The sequence below is a fragment of the Zingiber officinale genome, chromosome 1A, assembly GCF_018446385.1.
Source record: "Zingiber officinale cultivar Zhangliang chromosome 1A, Zo_v1.1, whole genome shotgun sequence".
NCBI classification, from domain to species: Eukaryota; Viridiplantae; Streptophyta; class Magnoliopsida; order Zingiberales; family Zingiberaceae; genus Zingiber; species Zingiber officinale.
This window is the reverse complement of record NC_055987.1, coordinates 127,473,639-127,501,633: the sequence shown is the minus strand read 5'-3', so window position 1 is coordinate 127,501,633 and position 27,995 is coordinate 127,473,639. Positions and strand designations below refer to the sequence as shown.

Sequence of the window (27,995 nt, the reverse complement as noted above, 5' to 3'; positions counted from 1 at the left end):
GCCGCTCCGCCATTTTCTCTTCCCCAATTCCTCACACACCACTCGCCCACGTCGAGCGCCGCTCCGCCCCGCCCGCCGCCGCCAGCCGACACCGCCCATCTGGTACTCATCTTCCCCTCTTCTTCTTTAGGTCGTTCTGTCACCGCTCGTCTCTCACTCCATTCTCTTCCTCCTCGATCATTCTTCTCTTCCTCGCTGTCCGTTCGGCCGGAGCCAAAGTCCTCTCTCTGCGCCGATCGGCGTGCGGAACAGGAAACTCCGTCAGTGCCGGAATGGTTTTCTAATCGCTGCCCGAGGCGACCTGATTCAGAGTGTTTTTTTGCAGACATCCGAGTTGGATCTGGAACTCACCAAAGCCGTAGTTCCTCCACCGATGCGAACTCCGTAAAACTCCACTTCCTTCTGATCGCAGACTGTCTCTCGCCTTCACTTCGTCTTCATTGCCCTGTGTATTGTGCATTATGATCTTTTTCGAGCTATTTTTCTGAACTCCGTAATCGCACGGCGATGCATCGGCATAAACAATCAAGTCACTCTCACATCTACCAGTTCATCCTCAAGCAGTGTATCGTATTTTCCATCTATTTTCGCGTTTTGCCGTGAAAAAGTCGTATGTTATGTATCTACCCATATAAATTACCATGTGAAGTACCTGCATCTATTTATCTTGATCCTGGCGGGCCCAGTTAGTATCCACTATTGAGAATGGTAACCCATGGGGATAAAAATGATGAGACGTTTATTTCCACAGGCGCCGACTTTATTCGACCTTTTTTATCATACTTTAGAAATGGCGTGCCAGTAGTTCGCGACTCTTTTTTCCAGTCCGATCTCGTTGGGATAGAAGGAAAGGCAAGGAGTGGAGGGATTCCTCAGGTAATGCTCGAGTCTTTTGGACTGATCTCGTGAGTTACGGAAGCGTTTAGTTTCATCCTCGATTCCTTCGATCTTCGCTTGTGTGGATCTTAGGTTTGTGGGGAATGTGATGATGGTTTTTGGAATTCGCCCAGGGATCAGTTGCTTTGAGGAAAAGGAGTGCCTTTTGCACTTTAAGCACAATAATGGTTGTTTAATGGTGTGTTCAGATCTCGTGATTGAGATGATCCTTATCGTCTAAGGCGGTAGTTTTCGTGGTCATTGCGAATTCCTTGAATTTTACTTTAGTTCGATTTTCTTTTTTGGTTTATTGTTTGAGATCTAGTCATTGTAAATATTGGATTTGGAGTTAAATTTCTTCCCACTTTCTTTTGATTTCTAAACATCAGTATTCCTGTGCTTTCAATTGATGTTTTTTCATCACAATCTTGAGGGTGGATCAAGGTCAATGATTGTGAGGAAGGTAAAGAATGACTTTTGAAGTCGCTTTAAACTGTACCAGAACTCTCAACTGTTAAGACAAAGATTTGAAAAAACAATTGTCATTAAATTTGCACCATTAGTGTCGCTGAAAAAAGTGTAGATACTTTCGAATTTTGTCTATCACTGCTTGTATACTTGTTCGATCTATGCCAATTTTCATATATTTGATGCAGTTAAGCAAAGAAGTATGAACGTCATGCAGTTCTGCTAGAAAGATTTTGAATCTGGCGCTATCTTTTATTGATGGAAGAGTATGCATCTTGATCATTTGCATTGACAGATGAATTTTGTGTTAAGATGGTTAAAATTTCAAATTGTTACAGGGATAACATTATTGAGCTGTTACAACGCTATCGTCGTGACCGTCGTGTTCTTCTTAGTTATATCCTTTCAGGAAGCTTGATAAAGAAAGTTGTACTTCCACCTGGTGCAATTTCCTTGGATGATATTGATATAGATCAAGTCAGCGTTGATTATGTTCTGAGCTGCACTAAGAAAGGTACTAAAGTATACCATGAGTATTCAATTCTGTTCGGCAAATAATTGTACTGTGAATAGCATTGTTGCTACAGGTGAAACACTTGACCTTTCAGAAGCAATTAGACTTTATCATGACAGTCTGGACTATCCAGCAACAGTAAGTTCCATCTAAGACATTGCATTTTTTGCACATTATGCTGTATTGATGCTGCTTTATTCATAATATATGATATTTCAGCACTTTAATGATTACTATTTTTTGATGTATGGCTGCCAATGCAATATTTTGCTGCATATGACATTGCATATTTGTTCATCTGAAATGTTCAAATTAGTTTGTAATTATGCAATCAGAAAGATTTTTCGTGATAATAATCAGGTAACAAGATGGAAATCATTGAGAAACTTCTGAGGTCATGATTCTGCTCATTGAAAATTTTGAATTATGAATTATGTAGAAATGGTAAAGGTACATTGGTTATGCCACATAGTGAATTGGTAACTATTTTATTCAACTGTACTGATCTGTCACTCAAATTCTGGTGCAATTCTAGATATCCGTCATAAATTTTTTTTTTAACTTTATTTTTTACATGTGATCAATGTCAGTGTTAGCTGCATGTTGCTGGCTCCAAATGAGCTGAGGCAAGTCAAGCCATGCTCAACTATGGTCAAGCCTATTCCATAGCAAAATAAATTAGCTTGAACTGAGTTCAATATCGAGCTGTAAATTTGATGTCCAGGGTTGTTGATTAAAAATTTATTGATATGGAACCAAGCTTTAGCTTTTAATGTGCTCAAATAGATACAAGTTTTCTCTGTATTCGATTAAACAAGTTAACTGAACATGATAGTGAATCTGTGCACAAACTTGTTTCCGGAAACTATTCATGAGCTTTGTTCTTTGAATGAAACGTGTTGAGATTATGAGGTATTCAAGCTTGTGCATTTTTTCGTGGTTAAAAATATGATTAGTTCGCACAATTTTTTAACATGAAATCCCGCTGTCAAAAATAAAAGGTTGGGTGCTATTGTTCATTAAGGAGTGGGCGCACCATCCACTTAACTGTTGTCAGATTAACTATTATAGAGGTTATGATTTAACAGGTTTTTCTTTGTTGATATGTAAAAGAAGGTAGGTCTTATGAAGTTCTTCCATATTAAATTCAGAGAGTACAAGGTTTATAGGGATTGAATTTTTGTTCCTTATTTCGTTGAAGGAAAGAAAAGCGAAGTATTGCAGCATATAAAATATACCACTTTAAAAAAAGTGATTTCAGATCCAACGTACAAATTTTATTTAATTTTAGCTTTTACTATTTCCAGCACACCTTATCTATCTTGCTAGTATCCTAATGAGATCAGATCGTTGCAAAACCTTATCAAAGGTCCCTCTAATCATATTGATCTATTCATTCAAGCAACGAACTTCTGTTCATAACTTCATATTTCTCTCATCTCCCTTGGGAGATTGCTGCTCGAGGCATGCAGAATTTCGTGAGTTCACTTACTGAGACACATGCGACTGCCCCCTACTGCTGGAATTGTATTGTTTGTATCTATTAACAATGAATTTTTGTTACATTTATTTTGAAATCTAGAATTTTTTCTATTGCTCTGACTTCTATTTTCAAAATTGTGATAATCTATAGTATTTTCTTGTTTTTTTTTCGTTTATAGAGTAGTGCTGGACCCGAGAAAGATTTCTTTTTGGTTACAAATCCTGAATCATCTGGTTCTCCACCAAGTCGGGCTCCTCCGCCTGCTCCAGTTGCAACACCATCACAAATTGTAGCAAACTTGCCGAGATCAGAGTCATTTGAAACTCCACAGGATCAGGATCACGAATTAACTGTAGATGATATTGAGGACTTTGAGGATGATGAAGAAGAAGTTGGTAGTCTCAGGGGTTCCAGACAACAACCAACTGATGCTGCTGATCTTTCACTTAGGTTGCCTTTGTTTGGCACAGGTACCTTGAATAAGTACTCAATCTTTTTATTGTTTAACAAAGACTATCTTGTGAATTCAAGAATATTCTTATGCAATGTTGTGAGAAATTGAATTATCACTTGGGTCAAGGGTGAGTGATTGGTAAATTTGTCTTATGATTATATCACAACTGAATGAATTAATAGAATTGACATTTTCAGTAGTTATCAATGGCAAAATAAATACTTTTTTGTCCTAAAAAGTATCTTTTTTCCTTTCAAATGTATAGTAGGTAAAATATATCCAAGTTAGATTCATTCCAAATTGAAATGATGTGCTCACTTTGGATATCTCACTGCTATTTTCCCTATGGGTGAAAGTGGAAGATGACTCGATCATTGCAGCAACTCCGGAATAAAAATAGATTCCTGAGATTTATGTCTTTATGTTGCTCCTGTCATGAATATTGAAACTACCAGTAGTTTTTGTATAGACAGTGGAGCATTGATAGTGTCCAACAAGGAGTTAATGCTCATTGATAACCTTCTCATATTACAAAATAATTAACCCTTTATTTTCTATTTGGTGCAGGTATTAATGATGATGATCTTCGAGAAACTGCCTACGAAATTCTTGTAGCTTCTGCTGGTGCATCAGGGTAAATTCTGAACTTGTGCATTTTTTGTGGTTTTTTGGCAATTGGTCAAACGCTTTTACTTACATATATATGCAGTCTCAAATCAAATGAGTGTTGTCTTTACAAATTCATACAAAACCAATAATTCGTAACTTGCAAATTTCTGGATGTGTTGTGTGTTTAGGGGTCTCATTGTACCATCAAAGGAAAAGAAGAAAGTTAGGAAATCTACATTGATGAGGAAGCTCCGTCATAGCAAGAATGAAGATGTTACATCCACAACTCCACGTGCTACGGGTTTAGTAGGTCTATTAGAGACAATGCGGGCCCAGTTGGAGGAATGCTTCGTTCCTTTGTTCTTATCTTGCACATCAATATTTAGCCAAATTTTCTATGCTAGTAATATGAAAAAAAAAATGTTGTATTATATTTACGAACATGCTGCAGAAATTTATTGTTTCACCAATACTGAGTAAAAGATTGTTGACATTCCTGCAAAAAGTTGGCCATTCTCTTTATTCAATCATTTTTGTTTAACTTTTAAACTGAATCTTCAATTTGACATCATGGAATAATTAAATAACTTCCTAGTGAAAATTTAAACACATTTGATCCTTGAGAAAGGAGAAGAGTTACAACTTACAACAACCTGAAATTGCTATAATACATATAATGAGGAATGTTTCACCTAGAATATTCCAAATCTTAGGCATTTATTACCATATGCATCTGAATTGGTGACAAGTCAAATGTTATCTTAAATATTTCCTGTAACAGTTGTTAATTCCAATTTGTATTTGACTAGCCTACCTTATAGTAATACCATGTAGAATATATTCCTCCTAAGTCCCATAACTTGTAGCTAAGCTGATCCAATCACTTAATATACAATTTACTTTTATTATTGTTGTCTGATATTTTATCTTAAGAATTATAGATACTCTGCAGATTTCAGAATCCATGGATATTAGAACAAGACAAGGATTACTTAACGCTCTTGTTGGTAAAGTTGGAAAAAGAATGGATCACCTCTTGATTCCACTGGAATTGTTATGTTGCATATCAAGAACAGAATTTTCTGACAAGAAAGCTTTTCTCCGGTGGCAGAAAAGGCAGGTAATTCATATTCTTGCTGAACTCAACTAGACATTACTGTCAGTCAGAAAATGAAGTCATATTACTCTTATCCATTATCTCTGTGTGCTGTTTCTCAGCTGAATATATTAGAAGAAGGTCTCATAAACCACCCAGTGGTTGGATATAGAGATTCAGGGCACAAGGGCAATGAGTTTAGGAATCTTCTCAGAAAAATTGAAGAAGCCGAGGTACATCTTGTATGAGTAATGATATGTACAAGGAAAAAAATCTCAGGGAAAAGTTGAGGATAGACACATAAATTTATAGTCCACCATTTTCACTTTTTGTGGGTCCATCACTTTATGTGTCTATCCCTACGTTTTTTCTTGAGAGTTTTTCTCTGTGCATATCATTTTTCATCTTGTATAAATACATTAGATGGTTCTCTTCTTTATGGTACATTCTTTAAAGGCATTAGATGACTCTCTTCTTTATGGCTAACATTCTTTATCCATTTTGTACCCACTATCTGTTTTGCTTATTTCTATTATAGAAAAAGTATAATTTTGATTTGCAAGTTCATAGTTTTTTGTTGCCAATGTTCCAGTTACTTCAACCAGCTGCTGCTGAAGTTCAGCGTGTAGAATGTCTAAGATCGCTCAGGGAAATTGCTACCTCACATGCAGAGAGACCAGCTAGGGGTGATTTAACTGGAGAAGTATGCCACTGGGCTGATGGCTATCCCCTTAATGTTAGACTGTATGAGAAAATGCTCTCTAGTGTTTTTGACATCTTGGACGAGGGAAAACTTACAGAGGTTTTGTTTGATTCAACATGTGAATGTTGATTATTTAAACTCTAATAATTGAGTTCTATATTTTAGCACTGTATCACATAATGTCTATTTTGCTTAATAATTCCAGGAGGTAGAGGAAATTCTTGAATTTTTGAAGAGTACTTGGCGAACTTTAGGTATTACAGAGACGATCCATGAAACATGTTATGCATGGGTTTTGTTTCGTCAGGTAAAATGATAGCTAAAATTTGTTGGTAAATTATCTCTATACTGCTTATTATGCTACTTAAGGATATTAACAAGTCTTTCCTGGTTTCTTACTCCTTACTGCATATTAGAACCTTCTTGTGTTACGCCTGATAGAAGAAAATTGATTTATTGTTATTTATGTGAATCTTGTAAATGATGGACTATTTTGATATGCTCATTCAATATTAGATTGAAGAATGATGTTTTTTTCAGCTCGGAGTACCTTCGGATTTTGCTAATGGTGTCATGCCCGAGGATGACCTTCCAAGGGGAAGTATCGCCTTGGGCCATATGGCAATTTCTCCACTTGGACTCCACTACACTTTTTCCCCCTGTTTACATAATCTTAGCATTTTATAAAAAATAAGTTTTATCACTATAACAACTTAGTTCACATCCACAACACAACAAGTAATATTGTTTCCTGCAACAACATGACTTACAATGTGTAATGAGACTTATACGCCACAGAAATCATATTCAGCACTATGAGGAAAACACTTCACTTTTAGCTTCAATGTCAAACATTAAAAACAACCTTTAAGTATCCATAAAATGAATAACAACGCATTAGCAGAATATTTATGTCTCAAAGAGAAAATTCAGAAGATTTCACAAAAAGCTAGAAATATCATAGCAAGCAAAGCAGAAAATTTGTTCACACTTGAGGCATCTCTGAGCAAATTACTCTCATTCTGGACTCCAATGACCTGTCTTGGTTTGCAAATTTAGAAAATAGGTGTGTGAATACAAATGTGCCCAGTAGGCATAAATAGAAGTAAACATGTGCTTGAATAATTGTAATTTAACAGTTCAATAAGCAAGGGGAAATGGCTACATTGATTTAATCATATTAATAGCTTAAATTAGCTTTTTTTTTTAATCTCAATTATTCAATAATTTTCATGTTTTTCACTTGAGCATCATCTTTAAATTGAGGTTATATAATGAGCGAGTGATTACTATATTAGCATTAAGATAATTCCATGAGCTATTGCTGCTAACAGCATCAGTGTCATAATGTGAGCAAAATTGACATCAAGTTAGTATTAATTAGTAAGATAAAAGTAACAAGGTAATGTAGAGCCCCATATCATTATCCTAAACAACCTAATACAATGTAAGGAATAAACGATAGTAGAAATGGCTAAATATTTAACATAACACGGTTATATACTGTGTAAGATGGAATCCCAATCAGAGTGAGAGGAGATAAATGGGCCAAAGTCCTCTATATTGGGCTTATAGCTAAGTACAGGAACGGACTACCAATCATATCACACTTGAATGATTGTTACAAATTTTCAGCCTCTAATTTAAGATGTCTCCCAATCATATTTTTTTTGTGCTAACATATTGGCTATTTAGGTTTCAAGATATCTGAACCACAATGTTGGAGCATTGGTTGTAACAGCCTCTAATTAGGCAATTTGTTTCAGTTTTGATTTAAGATCTTATTAGAGGATTATTTGTGCAGCTAACTGCTTGTATCTAAGCTAATCTTTTAAGAACTTGAATTTTTATGCTTGAACTTTTCATTATCTCACACACTTAGATATGTTAGACATTGTTCTGCCTAACTGGAGTTTATTTTGTCAATATTTAGTTTGCTCTTACAGGTGAGCAAAAACTCCTGCAACTTGTCATTCAGCACTTGAGGAAAATACCTCTGAAGGAGCAACGTGGTCCACAAGAAAGGCTACACTTGAAAAGTCTTTGTTGTTCAATTGAAAGCGAAAATGGGTGGGGAGACTTAACATTTTTCAATTCTTTCTTATTGCCAATAAAGAAATGGGTTGATAAGAAGCTTAGTGACTACCATCTGCAATTTTCAGAGGTATGTCCGCAATGTAAGCTTTCTGTAATCATGAGACCGATTGCCAATTTGTCAATACTACCTTTGCTGGATGCTAGACATATGTTAGTTCTATATGTTAAAAAGTATAGCAGCTATCAAAATTTTTATGTGTCATATTAATAAACCTTAGTACTTGGTTTATTATTCATCGATTGTAGGTAATAATTCAATGTTGATGCCGAAGCAAGCCCAAAAGAAAAAGGTTGAGGATTTCTTTAGGCTTTGATAGTCAACATCACAAGTATCTAAATCCTTGTAAACATGTATCTTAACCATATATGTTGAATGATTTGGGATGCAGTCTTGCGTAGGAGCTTAATAGAAGAATGAATCCATGTTGCTGATTTCAAATAGTTGAGATAAGCATGAGTTTCAGATATTTATTATATTTTCTTATTAGGTGATATCTATTGGCCGATAGATTGACTCTAGTAGGGCAATAGAAACAATCTTACTAAATTTTCATTCAGCCAACATGACTGGATGATTCAAGAAACGCTTGTCTAGTTTTGTATCTATATCAATATATGCTTTTGGTAGAATAGTAGATTAAGATATTTGGAGCTCACTATGCTTCTATAGTTCTATGTCAACTCTATATTGCTTCTCAATATACTTAAAGTTAAAACATCAAATATGGCTCATCTTTGAATAGCATATCATCAGATCACATATGGATGCTTTGTTTTATGGTTTTTCTATATTACTGCTGAATTGGGTTCTTGGTTGGTAATCATTTAACAGATAAATTTTTATATTTCACTTTCATCTGTTAGCCTCTGCTTGGCTTTGTCAAAGTATTCTTTTCTCATTGGTATATTAAATGCAGGGAGCATCCACAATGGCAGAGATATTAACAGTCGCCATGCTTACTCGCAGGATCTTACTTGAAGAAAATGAACAAGTTTGTTCTTCAAATATTTTTTGATTGAATTAGTCAAACAGATATTTCTAAAGCTTCTTATTGACTTACAAACTCAGTTATCAGATTTCTAAATTTAACTTTGCATGGTGCCATTTTCATGATTTCATCATCATGAAAGCCACACCGTACAGTTACAGATGATAATTTATACAAAATTGGAAACTGAAAGTTGCCTTTATTGAAATAATACTCCAAAGCTCAACATGATTGTGCTTTTTTGAAGCAGGTTACAGACTTGTTGGATCAAGACCAGATTGAGACATACATCTCTTCTTCCATTAAAACTGCCTTTGCAAGAGTGAGTCTTCTGCTCAAATGTCATCGTTTTCGTAACTTCAAATTTGGCTTTTGTTGTTTCATGATTCATCAGCAGAATGGTTGTACCTTATCAATGAGAATGTTTGAGTTCTGTCATATGTTTATGGCTAGAATCTTCTCTTTTTTAACAAAATTGGTACTGGAACTTTACTACTCTCTTCTAGCAATTTCCTCTTTTAGTGGACCAGAGGCACCAACTTTGCTAGTTCTCTAAGAAGTAGATTGTGAATGTGTACTCTCTATTTTGTCTTTTCTATCTTTTCTCTCTTTTGAAGCTGTTCGAATTTGGAATCTTAATATTTCTTTTATCACTAATTCATCATATTCTCCTTTCTATAAATTCAGATCATATGGCAACTTTAGTTTGAGAAAGACAGTTAAGGAGGTAATGATTCTTATTAAAAGATGTTATGTCAATTAACATCACTACAGCATACACCTCCTCTTGGTAACAAATAGTTGATATTTTCATCAAACCTGCTTGTTGAATTCATTTTCTGTTGTGTACCAGTTGGACACGATTAATCTCTGTTTTTTATCTTGAGGAGTGTGAGAATAAATAATCTCGCATTGCTCACTGGCTGTTAGTTATTTATGCCCGTATTTATACATAAGTAGTTATTCTCTTCTCTAATTAATTATTCTCTTTATTTTCAACTCATCTAGGACATAATTGTGGAAAAGAATGGAGCAATCAAATTTTGACTCATGCCAAAGTTTCGGTATATGACGGGAATGATACGGTTTCGGTACTTTTTAAAATATAAAATATATTAATTAAAATATTTTTATTAATATTTAATCATTATTGATGCTTATTATTAAGTTATATTTGAGAGGTTGAATGTTAGTTTAAGTTTTGATATTATTTTGTGAAATATTTGATTCTTATTATTATTGAGTAAAAATCAATTTAGGTTAATTGAAGTCCATTAAGAAGGTTTAAGTTATATTTAATTTAGATATACTTTGATGGGTTTAAAATTAAATCTAGTTTATATATAATATAATTTAGTTTATTAGTAGTAATATATTTTATAAAGTTGAAATTTATATAATATATATTTTTTTATCTAAGAAGGGAAAATGATAATCATCTTTAAAGATGTTAGGAGGTTTTATTTTTCCTCTATTTACCTGGAGAGATTTTTTTTCTCTTTGTTTATTTTGATGGAGAAAAAAAATAATGAATCAAAGAGGAAAAAAATTAATAAGGAAGAAACAAATTAATGGATAAAAGGCAAAAAAAAAAGAAGGAAAAATTCAATAGGAAAAAAGAAATGGATGTTTTAAAAATAAAAAAATTCAACCTCTAAAATAAAAAAAAAATCGTGGCCGCTGCCATGGCCTCCATGGGGCTGTGGCGTTAACCTCCACAATGGCGCGATGCACTCCGTGCCATCTTCGTGATGTTGTGGCGCCCTCCGTGTCGGCCTTCGAGGCCGCGACAAGGTCACAACAACAACTTCACGGTGCCAATACTGTGCCGATCGGCTAGTGGAATGGTAAATTCCATGTGTGCCAATCGGCATAGCACAGCACAGGATTTAAATCCTTGGGACAAACAAATGTGGAATCACTCATTGATTGTAGTCTTTTCAAATACTGTAATTATGCATTTTTTTTAAAATTTTTTTCAGTTTATTTTAATTTTAGAATCAGATTATCAGAGATTTGCATGATGAGTCATGTAGTGGTACTTTAATCAATCACATAAGCACACATTTAATTGTTAACCATCTATCAGTTAAAATTAGTTTCTTGCACTTTCATTTGGATTTTTGGTGCCACTAGGTTCTCTCCCCAAAAAAGATTGAGAGCAGTTGAGGATAAATTTTCTTATCATCGTCATTGAATACCTGGATATGGTATGAATTGACTTGACCAAAGTACCTTCTTTCCTGGAGCTACGTAGCAAAGCTGCTTGCACTATTAGCCAGCAAATTGAAAGGAGAATATGCTTGTATTCTTTTTGGGGCTAAGGAATCCTCTAGAAATGTACAACTTGCATTTTCTTTCCCATGAGTTTTTCATGACGTCTTCACCTGTTTAATGCATGAATTAATTTGGTTTTCTTTTTTCTGACTTGTTATAGTACTTCACTGGATCCATTTATATTAGTGTCACACTAATTTTATTTTATTCCCTGCAGATCACACATGCTGCTGAAGTTCGAGCTGATACGGGGCATGAGCATGTTTTGGCATATCTTGGAGATGAATCAAAAAAGCTATTAAAGAAAGATTCAACCATATTTATGTCTATATTTACAAAATGGTATTCAAAGGCAGCAGTTATTTCTGCTTCCTTACTTCACAAATTTTATGGAAATAAGTTGGTATGTCAGCATCTCATTTCTATTATTTAATATTTGCCTCTGTGGTACTCCTTTATATTCTTTTGATTAATGAAATTTGTGTAACAGAGCTTTGTAAATCTTTTATTTGCATGTTCCAGAAACCATTCCTTGATCGTGCAGAGCATCTTACAGAGGATGTTGTAACTGTTTTTCCTGTAGCTGAAAGTCTTGAACAATATGTCTTGTCAGTAATTTCATCTTCATTTGGAGAAGATCAATTGGATGATTATTGTAGGAAAAACTTATCTCTGTATCAGGTAATTATTTTCTTAATTTATCCCTGTTTTGCTCCTGCTCCTTATGTGCCTCTCTCTGTAATTTTGCCCATGGTTTAAAATCTTGACCTGTATCAATACCGTATCAAGCATATGGTTTTGGTATTTTTAAATATAAAATATATTAATAAAAATAAAAAATTAATCTAAATATTAAAAAAAATAAAATATTTTTTTTAAAGAAAAGAAAAAAAAATGGGATCGCGGCGCCTCCATATGATAAAATAAATAAATAAATAAATAAATAATTTATTATATATTTTCAGAATTAAAACAAATATATATATATATATATATATATATATATATATATATATATATATATATCAAATTAATGGGATAGTTTTATTAGGGTTAATTAAGCCTTTTTACTATTTAGATGATTTACTCATAATTAGAAGTTGATTGAAATTATTAATCTAAGTTTAATTATTAACGTAAGTTTTTTGCATCGCACCCGTGCGCCTGCGGGCATCCTTGCCGCGGGATCGCGGCGGCTTGCGATGCTGGTGTTGGGTGGCGAGCGGAACGGAAAATTTTGCCTGGCGCTTAATGAAATTTTAAACCATGATTTTGCCCCTCCATTTCTTGATTCAACATTATAAATTCTAACCACATGTTGTAGTTGTACAACATGACATGCGGTTAGTAAGATAGTAGTGAGGATAACATGACTCTTGAAGGAAAGGGGAACGTGCATGTGCAGGAGTGTTCAAGCAGTTTTGACTAGATCGTTGTTTTTTTATCTTTTTGATATTATACTGGGTATGTCAACATGGGGATTGATGGAGAATATGGTTATTCGAGAGAAATGAGTTAGAGTGAGAAAAATTCTCCTTAGCATTATTGCTATGTAAGGTTTTAATACAAGTGTCAAGTTAATTCTTTGATTTTTGCATATAAAGATGGACAAATGAAAAAGCTCAGATCATTCTTTCATTTAATAACATCTTATCATTAGAACATAGTCATCTATGAAGGTCAAAGGATTTAAAACTAAAAGTAGAGTTAAATGTACTAAAACAAAGGATGTTGAGACACACTTAAACATTTCTAGGAAAAGTGTGCCTAATATGTTTGTATAAATGACATGACTCACACTTACGGAATGGAAGACTAGAAAGACTAGAGATCATTAACTTCAAGTGTTGAAGAGTAGGATAACCAAGATAGATGTGAATTTGGGAAAAGGTGCGACTAAAAATGTCACTGCCAATGCTTGTACGAGACCTTAAGACAGAATTGTGAATAGGTATAGAAGTTTCGTCAAATAATAAGAACAATTCAAAGGTTCAGTGAGCTTACTAATAGAAATATATAAAGCAGTAGATAAATTAAGACATTTCCAAGTACCAACTAGTAAGACAGATTAGCTAGTATGTCATTGGTGAGACATGGTAGTGCCGTGAGAGTATAGAATGAGATGTTATCTGAAATATGCTCAGAGGCCCTTTTTGGGGCAAGTATTTTTTTTTATTATGCCTAAGTTTAAGGGATTAAGGGGTCATAATGGGGTTTTGGTCAAGTATCTCTCAGACACTTTGGTCTACTCTGGTCTTTAGAATGACCACCTCTACCACATTATTGCTCTCTATGGCTATTGTGTGATCCTCTAGGAGATGAGTCAACAGTCAAGTAGACCAATCAACTGTAGGATTAGAACATGGCTTTATTTTGAAACATAAAGTAAAAAAGATTGTCATTGATGAGAATGAAATACAGTGAAGTACCATGCCTTTCAAAAGTATGCTGGGGCCACATTGTGAATAATCTACTAACTTCTTTTTCTTTCTTAGGTTGAAAAGATATCTGGTACTTTGGTTTTGCGCTGGATCAACGTGCAGCTAGACAGAATTGTGGGATGGGTCAAGCGGGCTGTTCAACAAGAGGTAGATCATTACTTTGATTAATTGAAAAAGTTTACTTCCATGCACTATTAGCTTCTTGGCTCTGTAATAATACTGAAATATGTAAGAGTTTTCTCTCATATATAATACTCCATCAACCTACCCAAAATTTAAGTCTCTTTCCATGTCGGTGTGCTAGTCAGCATACTGTGTGACACGCCACAAAAAGGAAGATTTGGAAGAATCACTCGTGCTGCCACATCTCCAAGCAGAGAATGAGGAAGTATCTCTATTGTCTGAGCCTGCATCAGAAGTGCTGCAGTTCACCATGGAAAAAGCTTGTGTCTGTCTGGTTCGGTTGGCAGCATGAGAGATTTCATCTGTGCTCTGTTGGCTTGATGGAAACAGCACACATTTATACTCTGATTATCTAATGTTTGAACAAGCTATGATTGGCTAAACTATCTCTTCTATCAGATTTCATTGAGATGTTTAACTTGTCATGACTTCATATTTCCTGTTTTTGGTTCTTGTGAGCTGCAACTTGCTTCTTGATGCAATTTTTTTAGCATTGAAGATGTTTGGTGCATGTCTTTTGAATTGTCTTTATGGCATTTCATGCCTTATCTTTGTTATTGGAACTTAAACATTTATAAATTTTACTAATATGTGTGGTATGCTGAAAGATGAGTTCTAAGTATAGATCACTTTGTTTTGCTTTCTGTTTACTCAGATGCCATGCCCATGTAACTCGGATTATTTTGTAGGATTGGGAGCCCATATCACCTCAGCAGCGACATGGAAGTTCCATTGTTGAAGTCTACAGAATAATTGAAGAAGTAAAACTGAACACATATACCTATTTTGAGTGCTAGGAAATAAAATTTGAATATTTTGTGATATTCTTTGTTCAAAATGTTTGGTGCACGTGATCTTTTATTTGCCTGTATATTATTTGTTAGAAAACTGAAATAAGTCAAATGCTAGTGGCATTACTCAGTAGCTCTTGATAGCATAGCAGTTGGTTAGGGTATTCTTTTACTTCTCATTTAGTAATTGTTGTACATCACAAGGTCATAACTGAATGGACAATGATTGGATATATACTGCACATTAAATGAAAATTTTAAATCAAAGATTGTTTATTTAATATGAGGTGAGGATCTTTCAGGAGAAACTGATATCATTGTGCAAGTTAACCTGGAAAATATTACGTGGCCATTTTTGATCTTTTGACAATTGCATTTTCATTGCATAATTCAGAATGATGATTTCTTTACTTGTACTTTGGCAGGAAAAAAAAAAAAAACTAGAGTGATCATTTTTTGCCAATAATTTTTTTTGGGGCAGTCCCCTTCCTCAGTCATGACTTCTCTCCCTACATATGTTACCCTCTTGCCCTCTCCTTGGGGGAGTTATGGCCAGTCAGACCTTTGTGTTTTCTGTCAGACCATGTTTTACCAATAATACTCTTTTTGTTTCATTGCCAATTGCATAGTTGATTGTGATGGAGAATTTTCCTGGTCTATGCATTGGTTGTATGGTTTGTTTTGAGTAGCAGTTGCTCACATGATTGTTGGTTGAAGCATCCTATTATCATATGATTGAATAATCATCATAGGTTATCTTTGCATTCAAACATTGCCACCATCATATTCCACTGATATTCTAAACTCCTCTATCTGCAATCTCTTCTCGTATCACAGTTCTCAACAATCTCAATCATCTTTTTGCTATTTGACAAGACATCCAAGCTATCCACTTTTGTACAGAACTTTTTCCCAAAAACCCGATGTTTGGCAGTTTTTTAAACTTCACTGATTATGTAACAGTAGCACAATGTTTCATCTGAATCTGTTAACAGTTGTTGGACCATGATCATCAAATTTCTTAGAAAGTCAATATGAATTATTGACACAAGCCTATATATAATTATATATAACCTCAAGTTTAATAATATTGTAGGAAGTAATGTACTCAAACTTGATATGATGTTAATGATAGGATACTCTCTTGCCATACTAACTTTCTTCTTTAAAAAAATGCTAACAATCTAGGAGCAAACTCATTATTTCAAACAAAGGCTATTAAATCAATTGACTGAAAATACATTGAAACAGAACATATTACATACTAAGTTGAACTAACAAGTGCAGCTAGATAAAATGGTACATGGATGCCAGGCACTTCCTCATTTCATTCTAGAGTTTCAATGCAATTAGAATATTATGATTTCAGCACCATGTTGTGTCAACACTTGGCACACTTCGGCATACATGTAAGCTTGCCTAGATGAATTCAGATGAGTCTTACTCCTTTGACACCATTTCATTTTCATTTAGTTTTTTTACCGCTAAAAACTAAGGTTATAGTCAGTAGATAGTCCATTGCATTAAAATTTGATTCTACTACCGTACCAATATTGGACACACTTCGACATGCTTAAAAGGTTATAGTCACTAGATAATCCATTGCATTAAAATTTGATTCTAGTACCGTACCAATATTTGACACACTTCGGCATGCATTTAAGCGTGTCGAGAAAATTCAAATGAGTTTTATTTTAATTTCTTTTTTATTTGGATTTCATTATATTAATTAAGTATGCCGAGATTAATCGAATGAGTGTTATTCTAATTTCTTTTTCATTTGGATTTCTACTTTTAAGGAGATTATATTAATTAGCTAGTTTATTATTTTATCATTTTTTACTTCAGGAGAACTCGGGTGTAGTGCTAAATATGCAAGAGTTCACGTTATAGGATCCGACTGCAACGTCTTAGCAAGGACCGCTACGTCTCCATGAGAACTTCGGTGTAGTGTTAAATAAGCAAGAGTTCTCATACCATAGGTTGAATAAGAACAAATATGATAGGAAAACTAATAATTTAAGATTTGGAACATGGAACATATGAACTCTCACTGGTAAATCTATGGAGGTAGTAGATATGATGATTAGGAGAAGAATTAGTATTTTGTGTGTACAAGAGACAAAATGAACAGGCGAGAAGGCAAAGATGATAGAAAACTCGGGTTTTAAGTTATGGTACACTGGAAAGAGTAAAACAAAAAATGGAGTGAGTATTATTGTAGATAGTTTGTTAAAGGATGAAGTTGTAGGAGTAGTTAGAAAAGGGGATAAAATTATAGTCCTTAAGATAATAGTGGCAAAAGAAACTATGAACATAATTAGCGTATATGCACCACAGGTAGGATTAGATGAAACTACCAAATCAAGGTTTTGGGAGGACTTAGATGAAATATTACAAAATATTCCACCAAATGAAATGATTTTAATAGGAGGTGCTCTAAATGGGCATGTCGGAGTGAAAAATGAGGAATATGAGAGAGTACATGAGAGTTATGGGTTTGGAACGAGGAATGAGGAAGGGAAAACTATATTAGATTTTGCGATAGCATATGATCTTATATTAGCTAATATGTGTTTTAAGAAAAGAGAAGAACACTTAGTCACATTTAAAAATGGGAATAATAAATCGCAAATTGACTTTCTTATGGTTAGGAAGAAGGATAGAAAGATTTATAAAAATTACAAAGTCATCTCTGGAGAAAGCTTAACTACCCAACATAGGTTAGTAGTGTTGGATATACGCCTCAAACATACTATCAATAGAAAGAAAATATATACGATTCCTAGAATTAAGTGGTGGAAGTTAAAGGATGGGAAGCAAAATATATTTAAGGAGAAGGTAGAAGTACAAGCATTAGGTGAAATATACGATGCCTCTAATACAACATGGGATATGATGATATTAAAGTTGAAAATAGTAGCTAAGAGTGTACTCGGTGAGTCAAAAGGACATGCACCACTAAGTAAAGAATCTTGGTGGTGGAATGAGAAAGTACAAGAGAAAGTGAAGGAAAAACGAATAGCTAATAGCTTATAAGGAATTATATATTTGTAAAAACGAGGAAAACTTAAAAAAATATACAATAGCCAAGAAAGAAGCTAAGAAAGTAGTGAGTGAAGCAAAAAGTGAAACTTTTGAACGATTATATCAAAAATTGGATACAAAAGAAGGGGAAAGAGATATTTATAGAATAGCTAAAGTGAGAGAAAGGAAAATAAGAGATCTTAGCCAAATAAAATGTATTAAAGATGAATGTAATAGGGTATTAGTAAATGATGGAGAAATAAAAGAGCGGTGGAAGAGGTATTTTCATCAACTTTTTAATAAAGGTTTAGGTGACCAACTCAGGTAATTTAAGTAGGCCAAATGAGCATAGAAATTTTAATTTTTATCGTAGAATTCAAATTTTAGAAGTAAAACAAACTTCAAATGAGATGCACAATGGAAAAACCGTTGGACCAGATGATATTCCGATAGAGGTATGAAAATGCTTAGGGAAACAAGGTATTGAATGACATACAAAATTATTTAACATGATATTGAAAACGAAAAAAATGCCTGATCAATGGAGGATAAGTTCTCTAGTTCCCTTATATAAAAACCAGGGAGATGTACAAAATCATGCAAACTATAGGGGTATTAAATTAATAAGTCATACTATGAAACTTTAGGAAAAAGTGATAGAAAAAAGATTAAGGAAGGAGACCACAGTGACAGAAAATCAATTTGGGTTCATGCCTGGAAGGTCGACAATAGAAGCTATACATTTTCTTAGACAATTAATTGAAAAATATCGGGAGCAAAAACAAGATCTACACATGGTATTCATTGACTTAGAAAAAGCTTATAATAGAGTTGCAAGAGAAATTATATGGAAAATTTTAGAAAAGAGAGGTGTTAGTGTAACATATATTGAACTAATTAAAGATATGTATGAGGATGTAACGACTAGAGTAAAGACTTCAGGCGGAGTAACTGAAGCATTTCCAATAAAGATAGGGTTACATAAAGGATTAGCTCTAAGTCTCTATCTTTTTACACTAATTATTGACAAACTCACTGCATTCAAGACACAGTACTATGGTGCATGTTGTTTGCAGATGATATTATTTTGGTAGATGAAACACGTGAAGGAGTAAATGCTAAACTAGAATCTTGGAGGAAAACACTAGAAGGGAAATGTTTTAATCTTAGTAGATTAAAGACAGAATATATGGAATTTAAGTTTAGCAATATTAGAAGTAATGAAACAATTGTTAAGATAGGAGAGGAAGAGTTGCCCGGAACTGAGAGATTTAAATATTTATGATCGTTTTTGTAAAACGATGGAGGGATTGAGAGAGATGTCTTACATAGAATACAAGCAGGATTAGTGAAATGGAGGGGAGCGTCGAGTGTTTTATGTGATCGTAAAGTACCTCTTAAATTTAAAGGTAAGTTCTATAAAATCGCAGTTAGACCTGCTATGTTATATGGAGCTGAATGTTGGGCTATGACTCGAGCACATGAGCAGAAGATGAGAGTTGCAGAGATGAGGATGTTAAGGTGGATATGTGGACATACGAGGATGGACAAAATAAGAAATGAAAGCATTAGAGAGAAAGTCGGAGTTGCGTCTATTGAGGAAAAACTTGACACGTTTAAGATGGTACGGATATGTGCTTGGACAACCAATAAATGTTCCAGTTAGGCGATGTGAAACTATGAACATGCATATCAAACGAGGAAGAGGAAGACCAAAAAAGACTTGATTAGCAACAATAAAACAAGATAAAATTTATTTAAATATAGATGATGATATAATAGGAGATAGAGCTCAATGACGTAAAAAGATCCATACAACCGACTCCACCTAGTGGGAAAAGGCTTGGTTGTTGTTGTGTTGTTACTTCAGTTTATGTCAAGGTGAATTAAAATTTTAAAGAAACAAACCATAAAATTATACAAACTATTTGAATTTATCTTGATGTGTGTGAAGTGTATCAAAACGTGTCAAATGTTGGCAATATACAACTCATTGTTTGATCGAAATGGGCGGCAAAGGAGAGATGACCTATATTGCATTTTTGTAAACTATTACAATGTTACATTGTACCATGCTGCTCGGCAAGGCTTGAGATTTTGAAACCCTTCATAGATGGGTCAAAGACTACTAGCATCTTGATCATGCATGTAGAAAATGAACTGTACATAGATATATTTTCATGGCTAATACAATGACTGCCATCTTCTGAGTATATGAATATATTAACAAGAATGGAACTGTTACTTTATGTTTGGCTCAACAATATGTATGCGCATTTGCAGAAAATTGTAGACTTGTGCTTTGATATTTACCAAAGATATACTACAATGTCAAAATTCCCACTGCTTGTTTTCAATAAACGAGTCTTTTGATTGTATTGCACCTATTTGAACTTTTCATCAAGAGGTAGTGTGCTGGAGCTTATAGTGATCCTTTATGAAAAGTTAAAACATCATTGACTTATTCTGTCATCCTTTAAATTGCATTTACAATAATCACCACAATCTGTAATTTTCTGTTGTGTTCTAAATTTAAAAGAAAGGGATTCTTCCAATATTTATCTTCATCTCATCTTTTCAGTGTTAAATTCTTAATTGCAGACAGTTGATCAATTTTTTGCTCTTAATGTACCAATGGACGTTGGAGAACTGAACAGCCTTTGCCGTGGTCTAGACAATACATTTCTAGTTTATACACAAGGAGTAATCGAAAAGCTAGGTGAGTGATACCTGTTTTCTTGCATTAGATAATACCAAGTTGATTCTTTTTGTTCATTAGCCTTCCTTGTACCAAGAAGGCAAGAACAATAAGCTTTGTCATATATTTTTTTTTTCTAATTTATATTTATTGCAAATGATTTTTTTTGTTCATTGTCACTTAATCCTCTCTTTGTAACAACATGACAGTGAGTGCTACTACAAGCATAGAATTACAGATCTGGTCATTTCACTATAGCTTAAGCTTCCAGCAACAGGATGGTGAAAGGTTTACTGGAAGGATTAATAGTTTTTGAGAATTTTAGTATTTATGATTTTGGTTTCTTCTAAATTATTCCTTTCTGTTATCTCAATTAACAGTCAGTGCTTTGGAAGATTCAAGATCTATCTTTAATGTTTCATGCAATGCTAATTTATCTAAACGTTGTGGTTGATCCCTTTGCTATGTGGTGTATTGAAGTTCGTATTTTTGTTTTTTATTTAGCATTTTAAAAACAGATTTTTGTTCATTTTCCTTATGATAGTGTATATGATTGTCATTTTCTGTTGTTAGGTCATATAAGATATAATTTTGTGAACTGTTGTTTGTGTTTATCAGCTGTATATCAGAAATTAGCTAGATATGTCAGGATTTGCGGTTAAATATATCTAACAACATCAGCTGTGTTAATATCAATTTGATGCAACTGATTCATGATTTGTTTTCTTATAGTTTATCATTGTGGATATGGTTCCTGCAGTTAATAAAGAGGATCTAATACCACCTGAACCTATTCTTACTCGGTACAAGAAAGAAAGTGGAATCAAGGCATTTGTAAAGAAAGAAGTAGCAGAAATTAGAGTGGTGGAAGATAAAAAATCAAGTCAAATAAGTTCACTGACAACTGTAAAACTGTGTGTACGATTGAATACTCTACATGTGAGTTCCTATGCTATCCCTGTATCTTAAAGTTTGTAGGATTTCCATTGTCCTTCAGAAAATATTATTTTGCCTCCTATGACTTCCGCTATGATTCTGTTGTATTTATTTAACCAATTTCATTTTTGCGTCTTTTGATGGCATAGTTTGTGCTGGCATAGTTTGTGCTTGCATGGCGGTTTTATTGTAATATATATCCAGCAAACTTTTATTTCAAGTATAGTTTATTCTGTTAAACCTTTATTACTATTGATTATTTGCTTCATTTTTTTCTAGCACTGCTTGGTTTAATTTTGTTTAATGTATTAGTTTACAGTGTTTTAACATGTATTAATTCATGCAGTCAAATTGAACAGTCAAGAGAAATACGCTTAGCGATTGATATTAGTAGGAAAATGACTAAATATGCAAGATAACAGTTCTTTCCTTGAATGTCCATGCAATTCTAGGATGTATGCTAGCCAGAAGGTGGATTCTGATGTTGGTTGGTTCAAGCTAAAAGATTTTGGAAGGAGGCAAATTGGTGAAAACAGATTGGAGAAGGTGAATGAGACTCTAGGTAGGATGTGGTAGCAGGTTCAATCTGAGCCATGGGTAAGACCAAGGGGGCTTAGTACTTCATGAGGAATACTACCTAATAGTTGCATGTAGCTTATACTTGGAACTTTATATGTACCATGGTTGTTGATTTAGTGATTTTGCATTATCTTTCGTTTAGTTACTTGCACTCATCTGTTTACTGGAATCAAACTGAAATGAGGAACTATCTGTTGGAAGGATGGAGTTGCAGAGCCATGGGTAAGACTAAGGTTAGGGTAAGTAGATTTTAGAGTGGGCTCATCCCAATCAAACTTAATCTCTCATACAAGTGTCTAGGTTTACAATTACACCCATAGAGCTTTATAGTTTGGTCCTTCAAGATTAATACCCCAATTGAGTTTAAAATTGTTGTGATAAATATTTAGAAGAACTCTTACAATGAGGAAAATATTGTTGGCACTACCTGAGCAAGTCGTTCACAATGTTTTTTTTGAGTTAATGGTAAAAAAGCTAGCAAAAAAGACTAGAAGTGGTACGTCCAATTGTAGATTAATTACCTACTCTTTCTTTAAGCTTACCTCAGATGGCAGAGATCCATTTTTGTATGATTGTTAGAAGATACGAGGAAGAGTGAAATAACTTATTTGGAATACAGTCTTCAATCAGGTGTTTGGCAAACAAATTAATGGTAAATACCAATAACATTTTCATTTTCTATACAGGTGGGAAAGGGATTCTTATTGTGTAAGAACTGGTCAAAATAGTAAATATTTGGGACCATCCACATAAATCTTATATCTCTGGTTCCTTGTCTGTAAGGCTATATCACTTTTAATATTCAACAAGGTTTAAAATTTTGTTTCTTGCCAAGATCTTGATGCGGTGTTGGTCGACAGCAATAAGGAGGAAGAAACTGACTGGGAGGAAGAAAGGACAGTGAAGAAGCAGAGGACGGAGAAGGTGGAGAGACATTGCCACTGCCTCTGCAAATGTGGATACTAAGTAGCTTAGGGAATTCATTAATGTCTTATAGTAAGAAGTTATTGTGAATGCTAAGTAGCTTTAAATGATTTGGAAAGATTTTCTGCACATGCACGTGTTTTTCATTTGTTTAGGTTTTATTTCAAAATTAAACTTTTTTTTTATGTTGTGTATCATCTGTAAGGTACTTCTGGGTTGTGTATTCTTGTAGTTATATGTCATTCTAGTTATAAACCTTTAATGGTTAAAACTCAAAAGCAGTTAGTCGTTTCAGTACAGCATACAATGATATTTAATTTTTTTTATAGTATTGGTATGATTTTTCCTGCTAGTCTTAGTATGGTTCTTAGATGGTTGTAATTTATACTCATGAGGAATTTTGTCTTGCATACAGTATGCCATTACTCAATTAAATAAACTGGAAGACAGCATTTATGATCGTTGGACAAGGAAGAAGCAAGAAAATTTTAGCATTAGTATGTCTCTATACTAATTATCCTTTGAGCATGTATTCATAATATCTTGATTCTATCCTTTTCTTAGCATTTACTGAAGTTGAATCATGATTATTATTGATGTAGTCAGTGTAAATCCGTTCATTATAGTTTATGCTACTCAAAAAGTCAGTGTAAATCCATTCATTTATTGATATAGTCAGTGTAAAAGATGAATTCTTAAATAGATTAAGTGTCGTAGATTCACCATTCCGATTGTGTTATTTTAGATATGAAATGGGTCCATTTGAAAAAAGTGATAACTGCTAGATTCTGAAGAGCTTCTCTGCATATTAACCAATAAATGGATGAAAATAACTGGAGGTGTGTACTGGAAATAAATCTCTAGAAGTAATAGGTACATGGACCTTGCAGTGTGTATTCTACAAGATTAGTTTGACGAACTCATTTTTTAATATAAAATTGGTTAAAACAGAGAGGGACTTTAAGTTTTACATAAAAAGAAAGTTGAAACAAAGATTTGAAGACCAAGGGAACTAGATTTATAATGAAATATAAAAAATGTCATTTGTGAGCAACTAAGTGTATACTGTCAATGATAATCGTTAAGGTGGATGAACATGAAAATCCCAAAGGTTATTATACAACAAGAACGTTATATCTGTGACAATTTGCTAATATGATAAAAAAATTGTTGAAATGAAAAGGAATTCCTTCATAGGCTATTTTATTTTATTTTTTATAAGAATGCAGAAGGATCCATCCTATTTTTACTTTCTCAGTTACAGCATTTAAAATTGCTTTGTGTAAGAAAGTGGGCAATGCATTGAATTTATTAATTTTTGTGTGGATATGATTTATAGCCGACCTCACCTAGTGAGATAAGGCTTGGTTGTTGTTGTTGTAGTTGTGTGGATATGATTTCAATAAATGGTTATCATACTAGTTTATAGTTATAGTTATAGTTCAATGGAGAAGGGTCAAAAGACCTACATGACTTTAGAATCTCTGCTCTTACAATGGATTATTATGGTAATTAGTTTCCTTTGGTCACACATCAACACTAACGATCATTATTCATTTCTGGACAAGCTATTTTGCTTCAACTAATCATGTCATATATTGATATCTCACAAGCTGATATTTGCTTATGGATCAGCAGTATGGAAGGAATTTTATGTAGGTCTAAATTTTATGTAGGACATCCAATGAGTGATAAGTCCAGAAGCTTCAACTCGAATCAGAAGAATGCATTTGATAGAAGTAGAAAGGAAATTAATGCAGCTATTGACAAGATATGTGAATTTTCAGGTACTATTTTATGTTGCTTGAGATTTCTGTTGATTCATGAGTTTCAAAGAGTTAGTGCCTACAACTTTTTGATGTTGTTGTTGTTTAGGAACAAAGGTCATTTTCTGGGACTTGAGGGAGCCATATATTATCAATCTTTACAAGAATTCCGTTTCTCAAGCTAGGCTGGAGGCACTCATTGATGCTTTTGATTCAGTAAGTTAATCTATGGATCAGTAACTCAGAGATGATATACATCTAGATGAGTTTGAAGAAGTGCAATTGCAATTATTGCAAGTTGACTTGGGCAGTTATGACTAAATAGTAGTTGTTGAATAATTTGATTAAAGAATGAATACTTCCAATTTCCATATTGTCTTTCAGAATGCTACAAGTCTATGATGCAGTTAGTAATACTATCTGGCTTCCTGTGCAAGAGAAGTGTGTGTTGATAGAATGTCATGAGGTTATCATGATAAATCCAGAACCAAGCAATGCTGGATCACTGCACCTTAGCATATTGATTGAATGTGAAGGTGCAGCCTATTTCACAGGTCATTAAACATAGTATAAGAGTTTCCTTTGGCATATTATAACAGCAGGTTGGGAAGCTATTTCAATGGTAGTGGTTATTCCTGGTTTAGGTGATACTAACTCCCAGCGTCTAATTTAGGTATCAAATACTTGGAGTAAGTGTTCTCTATATGACAACATCGAGAAGTAAAAATTTATGAAACATTAGCGCAATAATCAGAATTCAGATCATTGAATAAATTACAGAAATCCAAGATCATTTCAAGCAGGGATCCAAGGGCATTCTCATCATCCTAATATGTTGTGTTTGTTCCAACTATTAAGGGTCGACTCCATGAATCTTATCATTTGAGCTCTGTGCTGGTAATATTATTAGTTATATTATATTAAGTAAATCATTTTTAATTACATTGACAATGTTCAAACATGAAGAAAAAAAACACTAATTTGACCAATTCATTTTTTGTTTCTAATCAATCCACTTATTGTTAATAAAAATTATATCCAGCATTGAAATTCCCCATGATCAGAAGAGGACCATATATTGGTCCATCCACTAATTATCATTGCCTATAATTTAGCCGATTTCACATCCGATTTATAAATTGAAACTTGAGAATGTAAACTTTTCAGCTCACATCCCAATATCAAGCAACATATAGCCGTTGCTTTCAAGTTAAGCGCATAATGTGGCCTAAGGACCTAAATCATCAAACAGCAACTAATTGCTTTTTTTAAACTTGATAAGATTACAAGTTTACAACTAATTGTGATGGAAGTTATAATCGGCAACCATCACAGGGTACCAATAGATGCCTTATTTCTGTGCAATTTCACAATTCTAAAATGAGATATTTTACTACAGTCCCTTTTTTTATTCAATACACTGGAGTTCACCGATCATACACCTTGCTATTTGCAGGTTTTGAATCAGCTTTGTGATGTTATTGTTGAGCCACTTAGGGATCGGGTTGTCACAGGGCTCCTTCAAGCGTCACTGGTATTTCACATGCTAACAAAGCATTCAAGAGTAGGTTTGGTAATAATTTGTTTTTCCACATCTGTAGGATGGTTTGTTGCGGATAATACTTGATGGAGGGCCTTCACGTGTATTCTTCTTAAGTGATGCCAAGTTAATTGAAGATGATCTTGAAATCCTAAAGGTATGATAAGCCACCACTATGCTGAAATTGCTTTCCAGAATCTGAATACATGAAATTATAATAGAAAGTTACACTTTCATACAACTCACCACCATTCTTTATTGAAGGTACACAATACTTTTTTATTTAAGAAATAATTGTAAATGTATTTAATCTTTTTACCTCTTTCTTTTTTTGAAAAATTCAGGAATTTTTTATATCTGGTGGTGATGGATTACCTAGAGGAACTGTTGAAAATCTTGTGGCACGCATTCGACCTGTAATAAGTTTGCTTGGCTATGAGGTATTGATATCTTGTTTTATTATTATGTCAAAAAAAAAAGAAAGAAATATAACAATGAATGATCATTGTAATTCTCTAATCGAACAAATCTGAAAGACTCAACACAATATGCGATAGACCCATGATCCTCTAAATGTCATACTTTGGTCAGCCCATGGGCAGGAAAGTTATGCCTGACACAACTCCTGAGCCTTGTCGTGCTGGGCACAGCACATCACCTGTTTAACAATAGGCAATGCCGAGAGGACAGGCCAGACTAAGCTAATTTGGTACCTTTGGAAGTGTTTTTCTATATAGTGGATAATTCCTTCCACATGTTCATTACAGACGACCAGAAATATTTCTTGTTGGCTTGAGCTCTGTTTTGTTGAACCAATGTGACAAGCAGGTGGAGAAAGTTACAATTAATAGAACATCCTAGGACCAATAGAGGGGGGAAAAACTGAATTTAAACCTGCTTGTAGATGAACATCTTATTGTTTGGTTGCTTTTATCGCCATGTCAACATCATTATCAAGCAAGTGAGCACCATTCAAGGCCAAATCACTAGTACTTAGCTTTGCAGAAAATATGATGTTCGTAGTTTTAGATAAATTTTGACTGTGTGCTTATCTACTCCTAAAGCAACTCCACATTTTTTTTTGGGGATTGGGGTGACATTGGCAGCTTTATTGCTTGGTTTACTTTGTAATTTGACAAATTAGACCGCTCCACAATTTTATTTCATGCCAAGTTTCCCTGAATATAAATCTGTTGTTTTTTTGCATATTATAAATACTAATTGAATTAAAAGATATTTTCAAATTTCACAGACACGTGTTTTGATTGATGACTTGAGAGATGTCACTCAAGGAGGCAGAAGCAAATTTGGAGCAGATACCAAAACTCTTTTGAGGATCTTGTGTCACAGAAGTGATTCTGAAGCATCTCAGTTCCTTAAGAAGCAGTTCAAAATACCCAAGTCATCTAGCTGAGGCATTGTTTGTGATATTTTGTCATCATCTTGTTGTAAAAATTGACGAAACCTTATTTATGCCTTTTGTTATATTGTATGAACAGACTGACTCATTTATTTAGTGACCATCTATTTCTGTTTTGGAAGTA

The 27,995-nt window shown here is 33.9% G+C and overlaps 1 protein-coding gene across 5 annotated transcripts; it reads left to right on the top strand.

Moving 5' to 3' along the window:
• The first annotated feature begins 29 nt into the window (after positions 1 to 29).
• On the top strand, positions 30 to 27,995 carry LOC122031836 (protein unc-13 homolog). 5 transcript variants are annotated; one of them, XM_042591024.1, is made up of 28 exons: positions 30 to 102; positions 326 to 384; positions 1,533 to 1,610; positions 1,683 to 1,858; positions 1,932 to 1,996; positions 3,520 to 3,811; positions 4,363 to 4,429; positions 4,593 to 4,746; positions 5,357 to 5,524; positions 5,623 to 5,733; positions 6,093 to 6,302; positions 6,409 to 6,510; positions 8,137 to 8,367; positions 9,218 to 9,292; positions 9,540 to 9,611; positions 11,784 to 11,969; positions 12,089 to 12,247; positions 14,062 to 14,154; positions 14,880 to 14,951; positions 20,610 to 20,727; positions 21,467 to 21,645; positions 23,561 to 23,642; positions 24,822 to 24,932; positions 25,021 to 25,127; positions 26,368 to 26,445; positions 26,513 to 26,608; positions 26,796 to 26,891; positions 27,704 to 27,995. In XM_042591024.1, exons 3-28 carry the CDS (start codon positions 1,603 to 1,605, stop codon positions 27,863 to 27,865), a joined length of 3,270 nt encoding a protein of 1,089 aa, XP_042446958.1. In that variant the 5' UTR covers positions 30 to 102; positions 326 to 384; positions 1,533 to 1,602; the 3' UTR covers positions 27,866 to 27,995. The 5 variants fall into 5 exon arrangements, 3 of the variants coding, with proteins under 3 accessions (XP_042446958.1, XP_042446965.1, XP_042446950.1); XM_042591031.1 differs by lacking the exon at positions 326 to 384 and having other exon boundaries at positions 39 to 102; XM_042591016.1 differs by lacking the exons at positions 30 to 102; positions 326 to 384 and adding an exon at positions 731 to 876.

Excerpts from the sequence above, each read along its gene's own strand:
- LOC122031836 (XM_042591024.1), top strand. Across the intron at positions 5,734-6,092 it reads GAAAAATTGAAGAAGCCGAG|TTACTTCAACCAGCTGCTGC; the intron begins GTACATCTTGTA and ends CCAATGTTCCAG. Across the intron at positions 21,646-23,560 it reads TACGATTGAATACTCTACAT|TATGCCATTACTCAATTAAA; the intron begins GTGAGTTCCTAT and ends TCTTGCATACAG.